The sequence below is a fragment of the Montipora capricornis genome, chromosome 8 (genome assembly GCF_036669925.1).
Source record: "Montipora capricornis isolate CH-2021 chromosome 8, ASM3666992v2, whole genome shotgun sequence".
Taxonomy (NCBI): domain Eukaryota; kingdom Metazoa; phylum Cnidaria; class Anthozoa; order Scleractinia; family Acroporidae; genus Montipora; species Montipora capricornis.
This window is the reverse complement of record NC_090890.1, coordinates 34753899-34773898: the sequence shown is the minus strand read 5'-3', so window position 1 is coordinate 34773898 and position 20000 is coordinate 34753899. Positions and strand designations below refer to the sequence as shown.

General features: G+C 41.1%; 2 protein-coding genes across 3 annotated transcripts in view; one reads left to right on the top strand and one right to left on the bottom strand.

Annotated features, from left to right (window-relative positions):
* Positions 1-14164, bottom strand: part of LOC138014528 (myotrophin-like) — a 463943-nt gene extending 449779 nt beyond the window's left edge. Inside the window, exon 1 of the mRNA XM_068861620.1 lies at positions 13941-14164. The gene's annotated coding sequence lies outside the window, so the exon portion shown is untranslated. The remainder of the gene's footprint in view (positions 1-13940) is intronic.
* The window catches only part of LOC138014522 (arylsulfatase B-like), a 15804-nt gene continuing 2692 nt past the window's right edge, over positions 6889-20000 (top strand). Inside the window, exons 1-8 of one of the 2 annotated variants that reach the window (XM_068861613.1) lie at positions 6889-7016; positions 8928-9042; positions 10969-11128; positions 12326-12438; positions 15503-15652; positions 16683-16931; positions 17750-17894; positions 19071-19346. In XM_068861613.1, coding sequence (XP_068717714.1) covers positions 7012-7016; positions 8928-9042; positions 10969-11128; positions 12326-12438; positions 15503-15652; positions 16683-16931; positions 17750-17894; positions 19071-19346 — 1213 coding nt within the window. In that variant the 5' untranslated portion in view covers positions 6889-7011. Of the gene's footprint in view, positions 7017-8927; positions 9043-10968; positions 11129-12325; positions 12439-15502; positions 15653-16682; positions 16932-17749; positions 17895-17924; positions 18070-19070; positions 19347-20000 lie in introns of both variants that reach the window. The other variant, XM_068861612.1, reaches the window with a different exon arrangement.

The window sequence follows — 20000 nt, the reverse complement described above, 5'->3', positions numbered from 1 at the left end:
GGTTACCAACTTCACGATTTATCGACTTTGCGATTTATAAATCGCACAGTTGGTAACCCTGCGAGTTATAAATCGCAAAGTTCGTAATGTTGCGATTTGTAAATCGCGCGTGCGATTTATAAATCACAAAGTGTGATTTATAAATCGCAATGTGCCATATATAAATCACACTTTGTGAAGTGCGGCGCACTTTTGCGATTTTATAATATAACCGCAAACTCATGCCGCGGGCTCGTGGTCCAATGTTTTGAATTTTTGGTGCAAGACAAAACTTGACAAGACCGCTCTCCTCAGCCGTTTCAGGAACAATTTCTGATGCATTAAATGCTCAGGAATCATCACAGAAAAGTGAGGCCGGTAAGGATACGTTTTATTTTCTTCATCTATTTTATTTTGATTTATGGCGAATCGGTCTGAATTGTAAGCTTCGTTTTCTTTAATTTGCAGAGCTCCAGATCACAGAATCTTTATCGTACTGCATCTATCCCACCAACCGCTCCTTCTCAAGTTTGCCCGATTTCATCTAGCTTCATCTATATCTGTGTCGTTGCAAGTTATCATTAACGAATGAGAGAAGTGATCCTCGGACTTTGGTCGCCACAATTTAAGCAACTGTCTCTTTTTGACACCTGAAAAATTCAGGTGGCTCCAGCGGCATTCGAACCCATGATCTCTGCGATGCCCGGCGGTGCAATACTCTCTGAAGCCACACACTTGGGAGAGGGTTTTGTTTCAGTGAAGGACTCGATGAATGAAATGAATCTATATTAACATTAGCAAAATTCCATTAGTGCTAAGATGCAAACAAGTGTATATTTTATAGACCGAAAGGAAATTGAGAGTAAAAAGTAGGATGAAAATCATTTTTGTCCTGAATTTCATATTTACGTCCGACATAGACACTTTTGCGAGCGAAATGATGTAATATAATTTGCCCTTGTCAGCAGCTTTTGCATCTTGGCACTGATGGAATTTCTGCTAATGTTAACAGAGATTCATTTCATTGATTGACTCCTTCACGGAAAGAAATGAGCGCAATAAATTGACCTGCTCAGAAGTATTCTGCTTCAAAGATTTATAGCTCAGTTGGAGAGCATTGCATCGGCATAGCAGAGGTCACAGGTTTGACTTCCGTTAGAGTCTTAGAGCGACCTGAATTTTTCAGGTGTCTAGCAGAAATGGTTGCTTAAATTGTCGACCTAAGTCCGAGGATCACTTCTCTCATTCGTTAATGATAACTCGTAACGACACGGGCAAAGATGAAGCTAGATGAAATCGTTCAAACCTGAGAAGGAGTGGCTGGTGGAATGGATGCGGTACGATTTTAAGATTCTGTAATCTCGAGCTCTGCAAATTGAAAACATGGCAATAAAACGAAGGTTACAATTCAGACCGACTTGCCATAAATCAAAATAAAAGTGATGAAAAATATATAAAACCTATCATTACCTCGCTTTTCTATGATGATTTCTGAGCACTTAATGCATCAGAAATTGTTCCTGAGACGGCTGAGGAGAGCAATCTTGTCTTGTCAAGTTTGGTCTGTGCACCAAAAAGTATATCAAAACATTGGACCACGAGCCCGCAGGCATGAATTTCATGAGTTTGCGGTTATATTATTAAATCGCAAAGTGCAATATTTATATAAATCGCAACATTACGAACATTACGATTTAAAAATAGCAAAGTTGATAACCTTGCGATTTATAAAGTTCGTAAATCGCGAAGTTGGTAAGTTAACCTTGAGATTTACAAGTCGCAAAGTTTATAACCTTGCGATTAATAAATCGCAAAGTTCGTAACCTTGCGATTTGTAAATTGCAAAGTTGGTAACTTTGCGATTTATAAATCGCAAGGGTACTTCAATGTGTTATTTATAAATAACACAAAATATAGGGAAAAAGTACTTAAATAATATTTTTACATTTGGCCATACGTATGTTCGTGGGCGAACGGGTTTTTCAAAAATAAAGGGTCTTCTTGCAAGCGTTCCCTTAGTCTCTTGCCCCAACTTCCGCTGGCAGTTTGCGGAAAATGGTTTCGAAGCTCTTCTGTCGAACAGGAACGCTTGCTACTTAGGCTAAAACTCGACGGATCGCGTGGCTGCATGTAAGTTACACGCCAGGCAAAAGAGCGTTGAGGAAGAAATAACACGCAAGCGTTGTGTAACGTTAAAAATAAATAATTCTGGATCAAGTTCGCAACAACCTTGGCCCAAGGACGAGGCGAAGCTTCATGGTTAAACTAATGATTCCTGAACTTGTGGGTCGCGATGTGTAAGGCAAACGTCACACTGACCCACAAAGTCCTTCATTTGGGCGCTCCTTCCGGGCCAGAACATGCACTCGCGAAGTCGGCGAAGGTACCCGCCCCAGGCCAATGTGACGCGAGTGAGCTGGGGACATAAACTCCTTTCTGAGGGTACTAGGTTCCCTTGAACAATCAGCGCGTCACGAAACTGGAAGAAAGGGTGCAAGATCGGATCGCACTCATGAATGTTGCCAGGCCAACCTTCTAGAACGACTTGTCCATGATCTGCTCAAGAGATTTTACTTCCTTTGAAGGCAACACTTCCCGGAGATATGCACGGCTGAGCGTATCCGCGATAAAAATGAGGGAACCTTTCTTGTACTTGACCTCGAGATTGTAGCGCTGAAGTCGCCATAGCATCCGCTGAAGCCTTGCCGGAGCATCGCAAAGGCACTTCTTAAAGATTTCTTCCAGAGGCTTATGGTCAGTCTCCACTTGCACAAAATTACGCCCAAAGATTTACTCGTCAAACTTGTCGCACGCAAACAAAATAGCCAGGAGCTCCTTCTCGATTTGAGCGTACCTGGTCTCAATTTGAGTAAGGGCTCTGGATGCAAAACTCACTGGTTGCTGAAGCTGAAGCAGAGTGGCTCCGAGCCCTGTGTCAGAAGCGTCCCATTGGAGGGTAACCTCGTCTTGCAGGCTGTAAAAGCGCAGAACAGGGTGTTGATATCACTCCATGCTTTCTCCTGGGTTTCAGACTAGACCCACTCGGCGTCTTTACGAGTCAGTTGACGAAGTGGATGGGCCATGTCAGAAAGACCGGTTAGCAATTTAGCCAAGTAAAAAACCTCTCTAAAACCGGCAAAGACGAAATCGTCTGCAACACCCTCAATCCCGCTGAGATCCTCAATTAGCTCGTGCATACGGCGCTGAAAAACTCCAAGGGCTGAACTTATACCAAAAGGCATCCTACACCAACAATAGCGGCCAAAAGGCGTGTGAAAGGTAGACAGATGCGATGACTCCTCGTCCAATTTGACGTGCCAAAAGCCATTCTTTGCATCGAGGACGGCGAACACTTTGGTGCCATGAAGGCGAGTTGCAATGTCCTCTATGGTAGGCATCGGATAGTTCTCCCGGAGAATGGCTTTGTTGAGATCCTTCGGATCGAGACAGATTCTTATCTCTCCATTCTTCTTCGGGACTGCTAACATAGACGAGATCCAGGGCGTTGGCTTTTATATTGGCTCAATGACCCCAGCACTATATAGTTCCTCCAGAGTATCTTAGATTTTACTGGGAAGGGCGAATCGACCTCGCCGTGGAGCGTGCTGAACTGGCTCGGCTGTATCGTTAAGACGGATGTGGTACTCGCCCTCAAGTAAACGGAGGCCCCCGTCGAAGACATCGGGGAACATCTCTATTACCTGCTCCTTAGTAAGTGGCCTGGAACTAGACGTCACATCCTCGACCGAAAACATGTGACCACCACTCGTGTCAGGCCGCCTTTTTTCCTCACAATCTTTAATTTCAACAACACCCATCCCTTCACAAGCTGACTTGCCCAAAGTAGGACGGCAGCGTTTGCTTTCGACGAGACGACACAACAACAGACAAGTGAAAGATCCTCTCCAAACTTGGAGTTTCACTGTTCCTTACACCAGGATATTTCCGCCATCGTAGGATGCAATGGAAGACTTGGCTGGCGTAACATGCTTGAGGTCAAAATCGCCGGTCGTCTTCTTGTAAATATGTATAGGCAAAACATTACAACGCGCTCCGGTATCAATTTCGAAACGTATAAAGTTTAAATTTCCACTCAGTAATTTCAATGTTACAAGACTTGAATCCGGGCTCTGATTAGCTGATACTTTGAAAACTTGGAAAACAGGCAACTCAATCTCTTTCTCAAGCAATGCCACTTTGTTGGAGGTAGAAGACAGGGGGCATTTCCTTGCAAAATGGTTCTCTTTGCCGCACTTGACGCACCGCTTGCCCCAAGCAGGGCAGGCCTCGCGTTTACTTTCGTGCTTCCTACCACAAAAACGACAAGGATAACGAAGTTGATTTGCAGGAGACGGCTGTCCGCCAGATGACTTTCCCTCTGAGGCCCTCTTGTCTTCTTGGAGAAGGTGAACGTTGGGCGAGCTGAGCTCCCTCACTATCTTAATCTGCGCTTGAGACATCTCCGAAGCCCGACAGATATCCAGCGCCTTTGAAATGTTAAGTTCGGGTTCACGCAGGAGCTTTTCCTAACTTGTCGGCAATGCCAAAGATAATTATATCCCTTAGAAGATAATGGGGTGTGATGGTAGCCTGCGTAGCTGGCGGTATTGTAAGCGCCCGCGAACCGCCGCCAAAACTTTATTTCGCGGGCGCTTACAATACCGCCAGCTACGCAGGCTAGTGTGGTGGCACCAAAGGCGCACTTATCAGCGATTTGACGAAGTGCAGCCACATAGCGATCAAACGACTCGCCAGGCTCTTGCTGTCGTGAATTGAAAAGATAGCGCTCGAAGGGAATATTCTTCCTCGGATTGCAGTAGTTGTCGAAACGCTCGATGACACCTTAAATTATTACCCCACACAAGCGGAACTGACAAGCGGAAAGCTTTAGTAAAGCTCCTTTTCGCTTCTTTTTCCCTGTTACTCTGTCAAGGTCAATTGGCGCCACCAGTTTTCTTCCTCATTTTATTTCTCCCCGATTTTGTGATAAATGGAGGAAGGAGAAACGTATATACGCCTCTTCACTTTCTGAAGCGTTTTTGTTGTTCCAATTATGTAGTTTTAGAGGTTTCCTTTAAAAGATTCCCCATTTTGGAAATTCCCATTAAAGAGATTTCCAACTTTATTAATTCGCCGTTTTAGAAGTTCCCAGTTTTATAGATTACTAGTTCAGTGAGAGCTTCCATGTTTCAATGATTCCCAATTTTGCGTATTCCCCATTCTCTTCCGTTCCCTATTCCTCAATGTCCCATTCTCTGGAACTCTTATCCATTTTTTTTTCGTGATTTGAGCATGAAAACGTTCTCAACACGTCACTTAAAGATGTGTGGCAGTTTTCGACTACAAACTGAGTCATTGTTCTTCAATAAGAAAACCACATTATCATTGTTAATACTATAAATTAAACTGCCTACGTATTTGAGATACTTGTCACATTATGATCACATTATAGATTAAAAAACCCTCAAATTTTACTATGTCCCTTGCATCTGAGCAACATGATTATGAGAATAGTTCTAAGTGCATCCTCTCAGCATCTAAATCCTTGTTCCTTTAGAAAAAATATTAGGAATGTTTGCCCAACAATTATTGGATGTTATTATTGGAACTATTCGTGAAAAGCCAACTAGACAATTATTTAAAAAGGCACTCTATCTGCATTATCTCGCTCAGTATTGATCACTCCCTTATAATGTATATTTTCTCTCTTTTATCCTAAATACTCACAAATGAAAACTGGACAAATTAGCAAAATAACCGTGCTGTCATCCTGGGTATATTCTTATGTATGTTCTTAAAATTTTGGTTACTCTCATCCTTAACGATCTTATAAAAGAAAGATTGTAGGCCAAAAAGAATTTTTGGGACATCCTGCAAGTATGAGCCTCGTAAGAATATGTGAAATATATCATGAGGATACTTGTAGCTACTAAACATTAACTTTACTCGAATAAAACTGACGCGGCCGAAACAAGGACACTTGTGGCTCTCCTCTGTCTGTTCTTCTGCTTACTTTTCGTCTTATCATGGATGTGCGATCTTATCAAGGTTTCTACAGTAGAACCTCGATTTAACGAACGATATTCTATGTCCCGGCCAAAGTTACAGTAAGAGGTATGGAATAGAACCTCGATATAACGAACCTCGATGTAACGAATTCTTCGATATAAGGAACATAATCTGGAAGCCCAAACGTAAAATCTACCTCTATATAAGGAATTACAATGTCAACACGCGACAGAAGATAAACGCTGAACAGATCAACAGTCATCTGGTAATTATAAAGAGACAGCAACCTTTCAGTCAACGGCTTATTATATGTAATAGACATAAACTAACTTTCGCTCTATCTTCTTTGTCTCTTATTAGTTCTATTAACTTCTTCACTTTCGAAGGCTTCTTGGAATACATTGAATACTGCCTCCTCCTCAGGCGCTTCGATTTCAGTCGCAAAGCAGAAGCAGGTGAGCTAGAAGCACGAGAAACTGGGAACGAGCATGCGAGGGATCTTTGCGCGCGCTCTTGTTCCTCGAAAAAAAGAGAGACGTCTGGGAACGAGGCAGCATTGAATACGTAGCCGGAGATTCTATTCCAATGCCCTTGTTTCTCCTTTTGCCAGTCGCTTCCACTGAGATTTGTCCTCCGTGTTTTAAAAACAAGTGAAATACACGTGACAGTGTCAATGGCACATTACCCACGATCTGGAACGTCCCTCCTTGATCTTGAATCCGTTTAACGGCAACAGCGTTGATGTCGTGTGGGTTATCATCATTAACTATGACCTCGATATAACGAACAGTTTGTTCGTTTCCCCTCAAGTTCGTTACATCGAGGTTTTCAATATAACGAACCCTCGATTTAACGAACAATATTGGCCGGTCCCCAGCGACTTCGTTAAATCGAGGTTCCACTGTACTTGGTTCCTACAGGATTCCTTTACAAAATTGCTTTCGGAGGACTGGGTACCACGACCATCACGTGAGTTTCACAAGCTGCCTGCAGTGAGCTCGTGGAGGTCGTCTATCTGGAGAAATGAGGTAATACTTGACTGTATTTTGTGTACAATTTTAACGGAGCTAGATTCAGAATACTCGTCCACTTATTTGCTCATGAATAGCGTGTATTGTATGCTTCGTTCTTCAAAGGGTGCTGCCACAACAATGCAATCGTGACGGGGTACGATGCATTGTTACGTTTTATAAGCTTATAATAACTTCCCTGTCTGGTTTGTTTCATACGAAGTAACGAGTTTGAGTGTAGTCTAAGCAAGAAAATGCACTGTGTCAGATGGCTGCCAAATGTGATCACTGGTTAAAATGGCGAAAGGCACAGATTACATTCACTTGTCTGTTCAATGCGTGACATATGTCACGCATTAGAACACCTGGCTAAGTAATTCCTCAGAAGTGTCCATCCGACAAACATTGAGGTTGTTGAACCTTGCCTGCAGTTTTCAAAAGACTTGTAACATTATAGGTTACCTTCCATTGTGCAAATGTACAGTATAGACCTTGTACTCTTATTTTACAATTAATTGTCTCTCGGTCTTAAAAAATGAACGACTTACCAAGGCAGAACTTTTGAGTCTCAAATAATGCGATAAAGTAAATTTTTAAAGAAATTTTTTATCTGCTGGGACCGATACTGTCAAAAGTTGGCATTCTTTCAAATGCACTAATATATAGACCTTATTTCATAAATGGTGCCTATTAGTAAGAAATTATTCTTTTGTCTTTACATGTATGCTAATCATCCTAACTAGCCTCGTAAACACAAGCGAAATTCAAAAGACTTGAATTTAGGATGATTTAGGATGATGAGTGAGGATGATTTGCACAAAAACAAAAGAAGAATTTCTTGACCGCCATTTATGAATATGGTCTATTGATGATGGATGTTAACTTTCCTAGACAAATAACTCGATCTTTTTATCAATGTTGACTTGAGGGTACTGAAAAATGGCACCTCAGTTTTTGTATCAGCAATAATACACCTATGCCCCAGGGATTAGTTGGAATTATCTACCACAAGGGTATCAGTGACTTTGTGACCCAGGCCATCTGACAGGATGCGGCGATGCGGATCCGCATAATTCACTGAAATCCACATCTTCCGCATAATTCCGATATTTTCCGCAAAAAACAAGAAAAACCTGATATTAGTGATAAAGCAGCTCCTTAACATCCTCAAAAACATAAAAGCCGAAGAAATTGACTGTTTTGAAACGCTTTTTTTCCTGAACATTGAAGAAAACACACCATTTCGTTCGCAAGATGAAAGTTCGTAAGAAAGATCGTAAGCAGTTTCCGCGCATTTTTTCGCCAATGAGCCTGGACACTAGTTTTTGTTCCTACAATGCTTTCCATTGGACGAGAAACAGTTACACTTCAGCAAATGACGTGACTGATAAGAAACTAAGTCAATGATTGAGGGGATGGATCGCGCTCCAAAGGTATTACAATTTTGCTCCATTATCTCCAAATTGAAACAAAATTCATGATGAGAAACAAAATAAATTTTTATCGCTTTATTTATTTTACCAAAACTTGCGGCCAAATCCCAACTGCTAACCCTTTTATTTCAACGGTGAAAGCTGGTCGCAAATTGGTGACTCCTAAGGGCAAAAATTCAGTCACAAATGCGATTGTATTGGTTGCAATTTCGATTACGGATTTACCGTAAGCATGTAAATACATTGGACGGGCCTAATTATTAGTTTTATAACTTGTTTAAATTTCCGGCATAATCCGGTGTAATTTACGCATAATCAACGTATGTTTCCGCATAATATGGCCAAAAATTTCCACGTAATCTTTAATTTTTTTCCGCATCCTATCAGAAGCCATGCCATTAAGTAATAATACGTGTAGGTGACAGTTTTACTATATTTTTGAATCCACTTGCGTTCTTGTGGTATTAAGCCACATAATTTTTTTGCAATATTTCAGGATGAATGCACTTTGGATTGTGTCTATATTGGTTTTGTTGACAGCAGCGGCAGCAAATGTGACAGGGAGACAGAATTCCAAACCAAATATTATTTTCATACTTGCAGATGATTTGGTGAGAATGCAATGTTGTATTTAATGGACAAGAGACTAAGATTTTTTTGCACAACTTTGAGACTAGGTATAAGACAAAGAGAATATCCACAGACTTTGAAAAGTAAGGGTTTTTGGGACTTATGAGGAACTTTAACCTATAGATGAGTAAAATCGTCTGGCATTACATGTGGTTAAATGCAATTTAACCTAGTCAACGACAAAGAGATGCTAGTTTTCCTGTGCATCGGGGTCCATGATGGAGCGGTTTGCTTAGCGGATAGCGGTCTCAGGCATGCGTGCACAGGTTCACGTAGGTCACGTGATCTCAGCATAGTGGCTATTTGGAACCACGTTGGGAAGAGCGTTGTGCGACCTTTGCTTTTCAGCGGTAGTGCTTTCTTATTTTTCTGCTTCCCTCCCACTACCCCTCCCCCCTTTCTTTTCTCTTTCCACTGTTATCACAGTGTCATGGGTGCCCAGATGTCCCTGTTTGTGGGGGCTCATGACTGGGTTGCGGGGATTGCTAGCCATGGGAGCGTGTTACCATCTAGGGGCTGGCTGATCACAGTGGAGGCCCCTGGACATCCCGGGCACCCACCTTCCACTCAGTTCGATGCAGTTGTGAAACAGAGTAAAATCAAAAATAAATCTCACTCCTAGGAGTGATTGGGTGAAAAGAGATGACTACTTTGCTGTGACAGTCTCACTTTCACAATTTTGTGTATCATATCAGAAAAAGTCCCATTTTTCCAAATTTCTTTCATTGGTGTGGCAGCTACATGCATTTCAGGCCTTGCATAGTTCTATGAGCCAGGATACCTTTTACTGGTTTACAATCATTTGCTAGGGACACAGATAGCAATGGCATAATATACACTCAATTATTGCTGGTGGACGAACAAAAGATCTGTTGTTTTCCTGGGCAATGGTGGGGATGCCATAACACAAAAATTACCTATTATAATTATAATTATCAGCCCATTTTAGAGCGGTTTTCAATTGAGTGTCGAAAGTAATTAACGAATTGCTTTGGTTTTTCATTACTTCACTCAGTGATTGGTTCAAATTTTGCACACCAATTTTTTCGACCAATCAGAAGTGAAACCAAAACCAATCGTCGCTTGCGCGTGCACATTTTCCCGCGGTTTGTGTCGGCTACGTGCAATTACTTCGAGTGTTGATTGGTTTACAGGATTGTCTTCATCCTCTTTGATTGGCGAAAGTAATTACTTTGGTTTTGGTTTTACGACACTCGATTGAAACTCGCTCTAATACTCCCGGGGGTTCCCCATTGATGAGTAAAATGCGTTAGACAGAGTAAAATACGAAGTATGGCCGGTTCAGACTGGCTTGGGAGTCAAAGGGTTAAATTAATTTAGAAAGTGGCATTCAAAATGGCGAATAAATAATTTTTGTTGGTATTAGTTTCGTGAAATATCTTACCAATAAGATGCGTGATGTAATTTCAAAGTCATGTACCGGTAATTTATAACCTTTTTGAGGAATAAAATTGATTATTTCTGTTTAACGCAATGATTCCTAGCAGTTAGACTTGATTCATTTAACGTCAGACGATTTGAGAAAAACTAAAATGTATTACAGTGCAACGTGCCTTACCGTTGCCACCCAACAAACTTTCACATTTGACAATTACGTGTAAGTACGTCAACTGAAACAACCCATTCAACGGAGTTCAACTACAACCGTGCGAACTTTGCAAGGAGGGGTGACTGTCAATCAAATTCGCTCACCCTTATTGGCGTATAAGTTTTAAAACACTTTGTTAGGTGGCAACAGTAAGGCGAGTTGCACTGTAAGTCTCGCTCAGTGGGTTAAAAATATCTTTTATTCCCTCACTTTCCATTGTAAGCACTAATTTTGGTCTGGTATACAACACAGGTCCAAATGTTCAAGTTTGCGTCAAATAGGTTTTAAATTTTGACAGGGCTGGGATGATGTGAGTTTTCATGGCTCAAATCAAATTCCAACTCCAAACCTGGATGGACTGGCAAACAGTGGAGTCATCCTAAACAATTATTATGTACAGCACATATGTACCCCAACACGAAGTGCCATTATGACTGGGCGGTATCCAATTCATACAGGTAATCAAAGTAGAAATTCGAAAACACTAATTAATTATTAATGATATTTACGTTAATAATAGAGTGGTTTTCAATTGAGTGTCGAAGGTAATTAGCAAATTACTTTGGTTTTGCATTACTTCACTCTATAAGTGATTGGTCACTTTTTCAACCAATCAGAAGTGAAACCAAAACCAATTGTGGCTCGCACGTGCACATATTCCTGCGCTTTGTGTCAGCTACATGTAATTACTTTGAGTTTTGATTGGTTCACTGGATCGTCTCCGTCCTTTTTGATTGGCCAAAGTAATTACTTTGGTTTTGGTTTTCTGACACTCATTTGAAAACCGCTCTAATAATAATAATAATAATAATAATAATAATAATAATAATAATAATAATAATAATAATAATAATAATAATAATAATAATAATAATAACTAAATAACGAATAACTAGTGGTGGATATTTACCTTGCCACTTCGCAGCTCAGTAAATGTCCACCACCTCCACTTCGGTTCAATGGTTGTTACTTATCATCATCATCATCATCAATAATAATGAACCTTATTTAAGTGTCATCTGTATTTTGTGTTAGGGCACTAATTAGAGACACCATGCAGAGATCAAATGGAAACAAATTATATCAAATTGTAGGTTGGTTTTTTAGTAGAGGGGAAAACTGGAGTACCAGGCAAAAAACCTGTCAGAATAGATTAGAGAACCAACAAACTTAACATTCTACATGTGATGCCAAAACCCCAGGCCACATTAATGGGAGGCGAGTGATGTACCATCCCTGCTCCCCTAAAACAACAACAATCTTTATTTTCTTAATTTAAACTATTTACTCAAAAGCAGAGGCCGGCAGGTAGCTACAGGTAGCTAATCTAGGCGGGCCTGTTAGTTGACGTGTAATGATAGAGATTATTATTGTTGTTATTTAGTACTTACATTTATGTATATTTATGCATAGAAATATTTGGCAATCACCCGCGGAAGGCGAGGTGACTATCGGCAAACAAAAACCAAGATGAAGTCAAGGCTTTTATTCACTGATACCCACTGAGCCTGAGGCGAACAATAATTGTTTTAGAAAATATATATTCCTAATTACTTAGGTGATTTTTTGAAATGAGCACTTAACCTCTTAGTTCTATTTTTATGATTACTGGTATTAAAAGCTGTTTTTGATTGCTTTGATGTTTCGTTTTCTAGGCATGCAGCATAGTGTTATTTTGGCTGCTGAACCTTATGGACTCAGTTTGAATGAGACTCTTTTGCCAGAATATCTCAAAGGTCTTGGATATGCCACACATGCTGTGGGAAAGGTACACATAAACTGTACAAACAAAGTCTGTTTTGCAAGAGGCAAAGATAATAGTTGATGTGCCAGACTACCACAACTCTTCCCCACTTCACTTAAAGTGCCCCTAACCCCAAAATATTTTTTTCGCTAAAATGAATCTTTGCACCTGTTCGAGACGCAATGCGGCCATTTTTTCCTTTTTCTAACAAATCTTGCCATTTTATAGGCTTCGAAAGTTGCGAAAATCCAAGCATCTTGTGTTCACGACCGAGTGAGAAGGGGAGTGGGTCTATTCCTGATGTGACGTCGCAATCTACTTTGCATGCATTTTTACAAAGAGTTAATGCAATGTAAATCAGTTTGTGACGTCACATCAGGAATAGGCCCACTCCCCTTCTGACTCGGTCGTGAACAAAAGATTCTTGGATTTTCGCAACTTTCAAAGCCTATAAAATGGCAGGATTTTTTAGAACAATGAAAAAATGGCCGCAATGCGTTTCGAACAGGTGCTAAGGTTCATTTTAGCGAAAAAAATACTTTGGGGTTAGGGGCACTTTAAGAATAAGTGGAGAAGGCACCACCCTCGAGCACAAAGAGGTCAGGGGACATGATTCTCCTGAAAATTATTGGGATTCAAGACTTTTAAGTGCATTTCCTGCATTTAGCAGAGTGAGACCAAATTCCAAGGATCAGCTTGCCGTTCTTGGTCAGGAGTTCATCCCGTTCTTACTAGCCCAAGTCTCTGAGGAGCTAGCACCAAAAAGATTTGTTTTTTTCTTTTTCTCTCTTGAACTGTCTGCTAATTATAAATACATATGTCTGCTCAGAAGTTTGCTAAAAACCAACCAACAAGGCCACACTCTTGTTCAAATGATGCTTGCATGCACAGGCAATCCACGATAAGAAAGCCCTAGCCCGAAATGTTGTTCCACTGGCCCTGGGCTATCGGACATCCTTTTTGTCGCGCTCTCTTTAGACCTTTATTATTTGTTTCGCTTTTTCTAGTAGTGGTAATAGTAGTGGTAATAGTAGTGGTAGTGGTAGTGTTAGTGATAGTGCTGGTTGTGCCTTGGTCATGGAAACAGTAGTGGAGGTAGTACATACTGGTAGTGGTAGCAGGGATGGCACTAGGATTTTTCAATCTGGGTCCTGGGACCCGCATGTTTGGCCAAATTGGGGTCCCAAACATTTGTTGGGGGTCCCAAAATCTTGGTGACCCTCTGCGAGAAAAAGAGTATGTTTTAAATTATAAGAAAAAGAGAGTAACCAACTTGGAATTAATATTGACGCATATGCATATGCATAGGACCGGCCGACAAAGGCTTTTTCTTGAGCCGTTACATTCAATCCTGGACAAGAACTCTGTTAATGAAAGAGCACCCTTCCCAAGGGTTTACGCATTACTGGTTTCCTCCCTTAGGAGCAACGAACAGTGACGTCTTTTGCTATATTTGCATTCAGTGACTTGCAGAGTGCATTCCTCTGAAGAAGACCGCAGAAGGCGGTCGAAAATTTAGTTTTAACCTTTTTAGATGTTTCAAACCCCATTTCTTAGAACTTCATTTATGAGCACAGATCGCTCCAACAGTTTTACAAACAACAGAATATACTGACAAATCAAAGCAAGTTGTGTGAGTTATTTAAGTCAGTGCCTTGCGTCGCGGGACGCATTAAAATTTCGATGATGCATTTTTTGGATTTTATTTGCGTAAAAATGCACGATTTCTGCGTTAACGCGATCCCTGGGTAGTGGTGGTGCCATGGTTGTGGTAGTAGTGCTGGTGATGATTGTGATTGCCGTAGCAGGAACAGTGGCAGTGGAACTACAACAACAACAACAAACACTTTATTTATCGAGGGTGAAATACATTATTACCGGTTACCCGGTAGTTTACACAATGGCCCTCTCTCCCACCTCCCCACCCCCCCCCCCAAAAAAAAAAACCCTTCTAAATATAAAAACACCTACTTACAGTTACAATTTTAAAAATTATGCTTAAAAGGTTATACTAATCTTAAAATGCTCTAGTGAGGAGTTTTCCATAATGAAATTATTCTGTAGCGTTATCGTGAAATTTGAGTGGGAAATAATTTTTTTGTATGAGTTACCCAGATTATTCTATAGACGACGTGCACAGAGGAGAGGGCCTAAAATTGAGCCCTGTGGAACTCCCCTGCTTTAGGCATGCAGGACTAGAGAGCACACCGGAGACTGAAGAAACTTGCTTGTGTTCGGATAAATAGGACCTAAACCAATTCATATCATGACTAACTAGATCAAAGGCCTTACTAAAGTCTAGGAAAAACTGTTCCTACCAGCTCACTATTGTCCATAGCCTTTAGCCATTTGTTGGACATGCTCAATAGTGCAGTTTCGCAGTAATGATAAGGGCAGTAGGCAGACCGATTCTTGTAGAATAACTTGTTCATAGTTAGGTATCGAAGATAGGCGGTTTCTACATGTCGCTCCAAGGGTTTAGACAGTATAGGCAAAACGGATCTTGGACGATAGTTGCCTCTTTCGTTTGTTGAGCCTTTTTTTTTTATGAAGTGGCGTTACCTTGGCTGCTTTAAAGGTAGTTGGAAAAATATCTTGATTGATGCTTGTGTTGTAAACATGCGCCACGCTCGTCGATATTGCTGGCAAGGTCTCTTTCAATATCCGGATGCTGATACCTTCCAGTCCAGTTGCTTTGTTTGATGGAATTTTCTTCAGATCTGCTTCAATTATTTCTTTAGTAATAGGCGGAATGCAGAATTGCCCTTCATCGTGTATGTACGCGTGTTGACAAAGTTTAGCTAGCTCTAGCAGTAGCAGGAGGAGAACTAGGAATAGTACCAGTAAGAGTGGCAGTTGCAACAGCAGGCGTAACAGTGGTAGTGTTAGTGGTTTCCGTCACCGCTGGGGTAGCAGCAGCAGTAGCAGTAACAGCTGTCAGTAAACGTACCCCTTTTCCAGTTCACTTCAACCCCTTGTATACCGGTCCGGATAGTGAAGTCCTTAAAGCATTTTCTTTTACTCAGTTCACTTTATCCAGTTTTTTCGTTTCCTCTAACTCTTGATATAAATCGTTTCTTTTTTTCAGTGGCATCTTGGATTCTTTCAAACTGAATACACACCAACAAAGCGAGGATTTGATTCGTTCTTTGGTTATTGGTGCGGAAAGGAGGATTATTGGGATCACTCTAACAATGAAGAAAATGAGTGGGGACTGGACCTACACAATGATACTGAGGTAGAATAGCTTCACGAGGGATCCTCCTGAGAGAACCTTCCTTTTCAGTTGTTGTTGAAAAGGGCAACCTCCAAAATCCAGAGGCTTGTTGTCCATTTCGATTTAGCGCAATAGGGGAACTTTTGTTTACGTTTTTTTCCTCATGTATACAAGGTTATCCTTTTCGAATCAGCGGTTAGACGAGAACAAGGTACTGAATAGTAAAAGTGCATTGCATAACGAGCTTTATTATTATCCGTGAGCGGGCAAGATTAAGCAAACCCGTGCTGTGATTGGCTACCCGAGCGGACAAGATGGAGCTATCTTGCCCGCTCGGGATTTCTCGCTTGGCCCCGCAAGATCAAAGATCATTGTTTAGTGTTTTATCCCATTTACTAAATCCTTTATTGACCATGCTTGTTCGGTCAAGATGGCTGGATATTGGCCTGGGCCCGGTTGTTCAAAAGCCGGTTAACGCTAATCCCAGATTATAAAATAACCAAGGAGTTTATTTCTCTACTCCCTAATGCTGTTCAACGCTGATATTCGGCAAAAATTTACATTGGAAGAAGTCACTCTTGATAAACAAAAATAATCAAAAGAAACTTTCACCAAAAAGTTGAAAACATGAAAGAAAATTCTACGCTAATCCTGGATTGAGTTAATCGGCTTTCGAACAACCGGGCCCTGGTTCCTTTTTTACGTACTTATGGACCTCGACTTCCTCGTGGCTCATAAACACGCAAAAAAAGAACTTGGCCAATATCCAGCCATCTTGGCCTCACGCATATATCTCTGGAAATTTTGAATCCGATAATCTCTGAGCAATGACGCTCCTTTGCTACTCCTCTGATGGCTAATAACTGGCTCGTTATCCAAGGGAAAGGGTTAAAATTGTAGATTTAACGAGGTTGAACAATTTCTTTTACCTTTTGAAGTCAATTTGTAAATAGCATGTTGCGTTCTGTGAGCAAACTCAAAGGTACGTTGATGAAGAAAAGATGTCCTTATTGTATGACGTTTATGCCTCTCTAACCTGTTTATTTCTCAGCCCGTGTGGACTGCCTGGGGTGAGTACAGTTCTGAGCTGTTTACGGACGTAGCTGTCGATGTCATTCAAAAGCACGATCCCTCGCAGCCACTATTTTTGTATCTTCCTTACCAAGCGGTTCATAGTGCAAACTACATTCAGCCGCTTCAAGCGCCTCCGGAAGAAATCGCGAAGTTCTCAAGTATACAGGATGAAAACAGGCGAATATTTGCTGCAATGGTGTCATCTCTTGATCAGGGTGTTGGAAAGGTACTTTGTCAATGATGCTTTTTTGTTTTGGGAGGGAGAACAGACGCAAGGGAGGTAAACATTGCTCTCGATGGGGAGTTGAAGAATTATTCATTAAACAATCGATTGCGCCTTAGGATTGTGCTATAATCGCCTTTGGATGCTGCTGATGACGTTTTGAAAGCACCTTGTAAACGTCAAAGCTTCATACTGTAGGTGTTCTACAAATTTCCTTGGATACACTAGGCAGGCAGGAAACAACTGTGTTATTACCATGGCACATATGCGACGCCCATACGCTTTCTCAATTCATTGAAATCACTTACAGTGTAGGTAATCAAAGAATTCACACTTTAAGGACTAAAGAACAGGGTAAAATTATGGGAAATCGCGGTCAGCTTGGGGGGTGCTCTTGTATATCAATACGAGTAATAATTTTCCAAATGCAATGATTAAACGCATAAAATTTTACATGGCATTAAAATGTTCCCCTTTGAACGGTGAACTGCGCATGCGTCCAAGTCACCGAAAACGAAAAACTAAAGGTGCTTGAAATTTCTACATCGATCGAATTTCCGGAAATTGAGTGCTACATTTGCCTGTCTGTCAAAGCTATCGAGGTAGGCATAGGTGTTTCTTGCGCTCATTTCGCTTCGAACACCAGCCCCAAAAAGAAGAATAACGAAAACAACAACAGCAACAAAAAGAAACGAAATAAAAACATTACATACTACTACTTTTTAGCACGGGTAAAACTGCAGTGTAACTGAGCTTGAATCCTTTTTAATCTCGAGCCCAAAGTGGTTGGATTTAGAAGGAGCGTTTTGTTTGAAACGCAGGTTATTGACGCACTGAAATCCAGAGGGTTGTATGATAACTCCGTGATCGTGTTCTCTACTGATAACGGTGGACCGGCAGCAGGTTTTGACATGAACTGGGCTTGCAACTTTCCACTTAGGGGCGTTAAGCGTACGCTTTGGGAAGGTGAGCAAATTACAATTAATAATCTTGCAGGTTCTTGATGCGCTCAAAACCAAAGGGTTGTATAACAATTCTGTGATCGTGTTCTCTACGGATAATGGCGGACCGGCAGCAGGCTTTGACATGAACTCGGCGTGTAACTTTCCTCTGAGGGGCGTCAAGGCCACACTTTGGGAAGGTAAAGACTTTTGTCTTCATTGTCTCGAGAGGGCACCAGTAAAATCAATATTGTTTTCCTTTCTCTTTTAAATACCACTGCATTTTACATTTCTGTTTGAAGAGAGAAAGAGTTGCCTTAATGTATAGAGAACTGGACTCTAAAGGAAAGTTTCGCACGGGTTTCGGACTGTAATCGAGAGATTACGAACAAATCGACTTTTAAGGAGAACATCCAAATCACATGATTATTAATTCCTGATGGTCTTTGAAATGCAAATCCATTGGAAATAAGTATGCTACAGTAGATCTGCCTTCCAAACACCACCTGTCTGTCTTCCTGCTACAAAAGTCGCCTGTTCTTTTGATATTTTAGGACGGAGTGTACCAGTGGCCTTCAGCGTTTCCTTTGCCGAGAATGCGCAAGCCCTGCATCAGCATGCCAAGCGATTTTAGTACTTTTGCAAGTGTTGCCCGCCCGATACTTTGAGCCATAACAAGTAGCATTCAAAATGAGATCGTCCCTAAATGAATTTGTTGGAATTGAAAAGCTGTGTCTTTACCAACTAGTATAAGCCGTTTGTGTTCTTTTATTTTCCATTATTTGTCACACCAAGTTTATTGTTTACTTAATAGTTACTTATGTTACATATAAAAAGTTCAAATTTGAGGATGTATGTCAAACGTCAAGGAAATAATCAAACAATGCGCTTTTTTGTAATGTTCAGATTGTCACTGCTGATTGCGTCTAAATTTTGATTGACCTAAGATGGGCAAGAAAAAGAGTATTTACGACAAAGCATAGTTTTGCTTTTTATTGCATAATCTCCTCAAAATAGGTGGGCAGATGGTATTGCCAGGCACTCGCTTCGAAAAGTTTTAAAACTTAGTTTTGCTTCACATTACAATTCAGACTAACGGAAATTTCATCTCTCTCCCACCCCCTTATATTGAAATTCATCTCTCTCCCACCCCCTTATATTGAAGGGGGCTTATATAGATGCATTTTCTTTTTGTCCACAGGAGGTGTCCGTGGGGCGGGGTTTATACACAGTCCTCTACTTTCCTCCAAAGGCCGAGTGAGCATGGACCTAATGCACGTGACTGACTGGCTTCCAACGCTATATTCTGTCGCAGGAGGAGATATTCATCAACTTACTAATATTGATGGCTTTGATATGTGGAAGACGCTGTCAGAACCTACTGACTCTCCTCGAGTTGAGATCCTTCACAACATTGATCCAGAAAGTGGAGCTGCTGCGTATCGATTCAGAAATTGGAAGCTTGTCTTAAATATGAGTAAGCATTGGCCATTTTCACACTAGAAGACAAAAAAAGTCTTCCAAACGGACAAATCGTCCTACGGTTTAGTCGACAAATGCGAATTCAAGACGACCAATCCCGCTAGTATTGTGAAAGACGGACAAATGGAGGGGCAAACTGGATAAGTTTGAGCACGTGAAGACTGGCACTAGGTATGGCTTGGCTGCCTCACCTTTCGCGCCCACTATTCTTCCTCCCGCCATGTTGAAAACTTCCCATAAACCATCGCTTTTATCGCTAGTTTCATTTCTCCATTCTGGTTAATTTGTCTATTTGTTCGGTTAACGTTACTTCGGACTTATGTCGAATTGTTCGTCTAGACGGAGAAATCGTCTTTGAAAAGTCGTCTTCCTAAACGGGCAAATTTTAGACTACTGAGTCGTCTGAAGATTTGTTCGTCCCGTTTTCTCATCAGACGTGTTGTCCGTGCAGACGATTTGCTCGTCTTCTAGTGTGAAAACGGCCATTTTTCCTATTGAAAGTGCGTTTGCAGTATAGCCATCAAGGTAGTTAAAAAATCTGAAAGAAACAATTTCAACGGAACAGAACAGTCATGTATAAGAATCCCCACTGGAAGGAGAGAACCAGTTGGCTATTTGCAAAGACTTGTGATTAATTAAAGGGAACCTC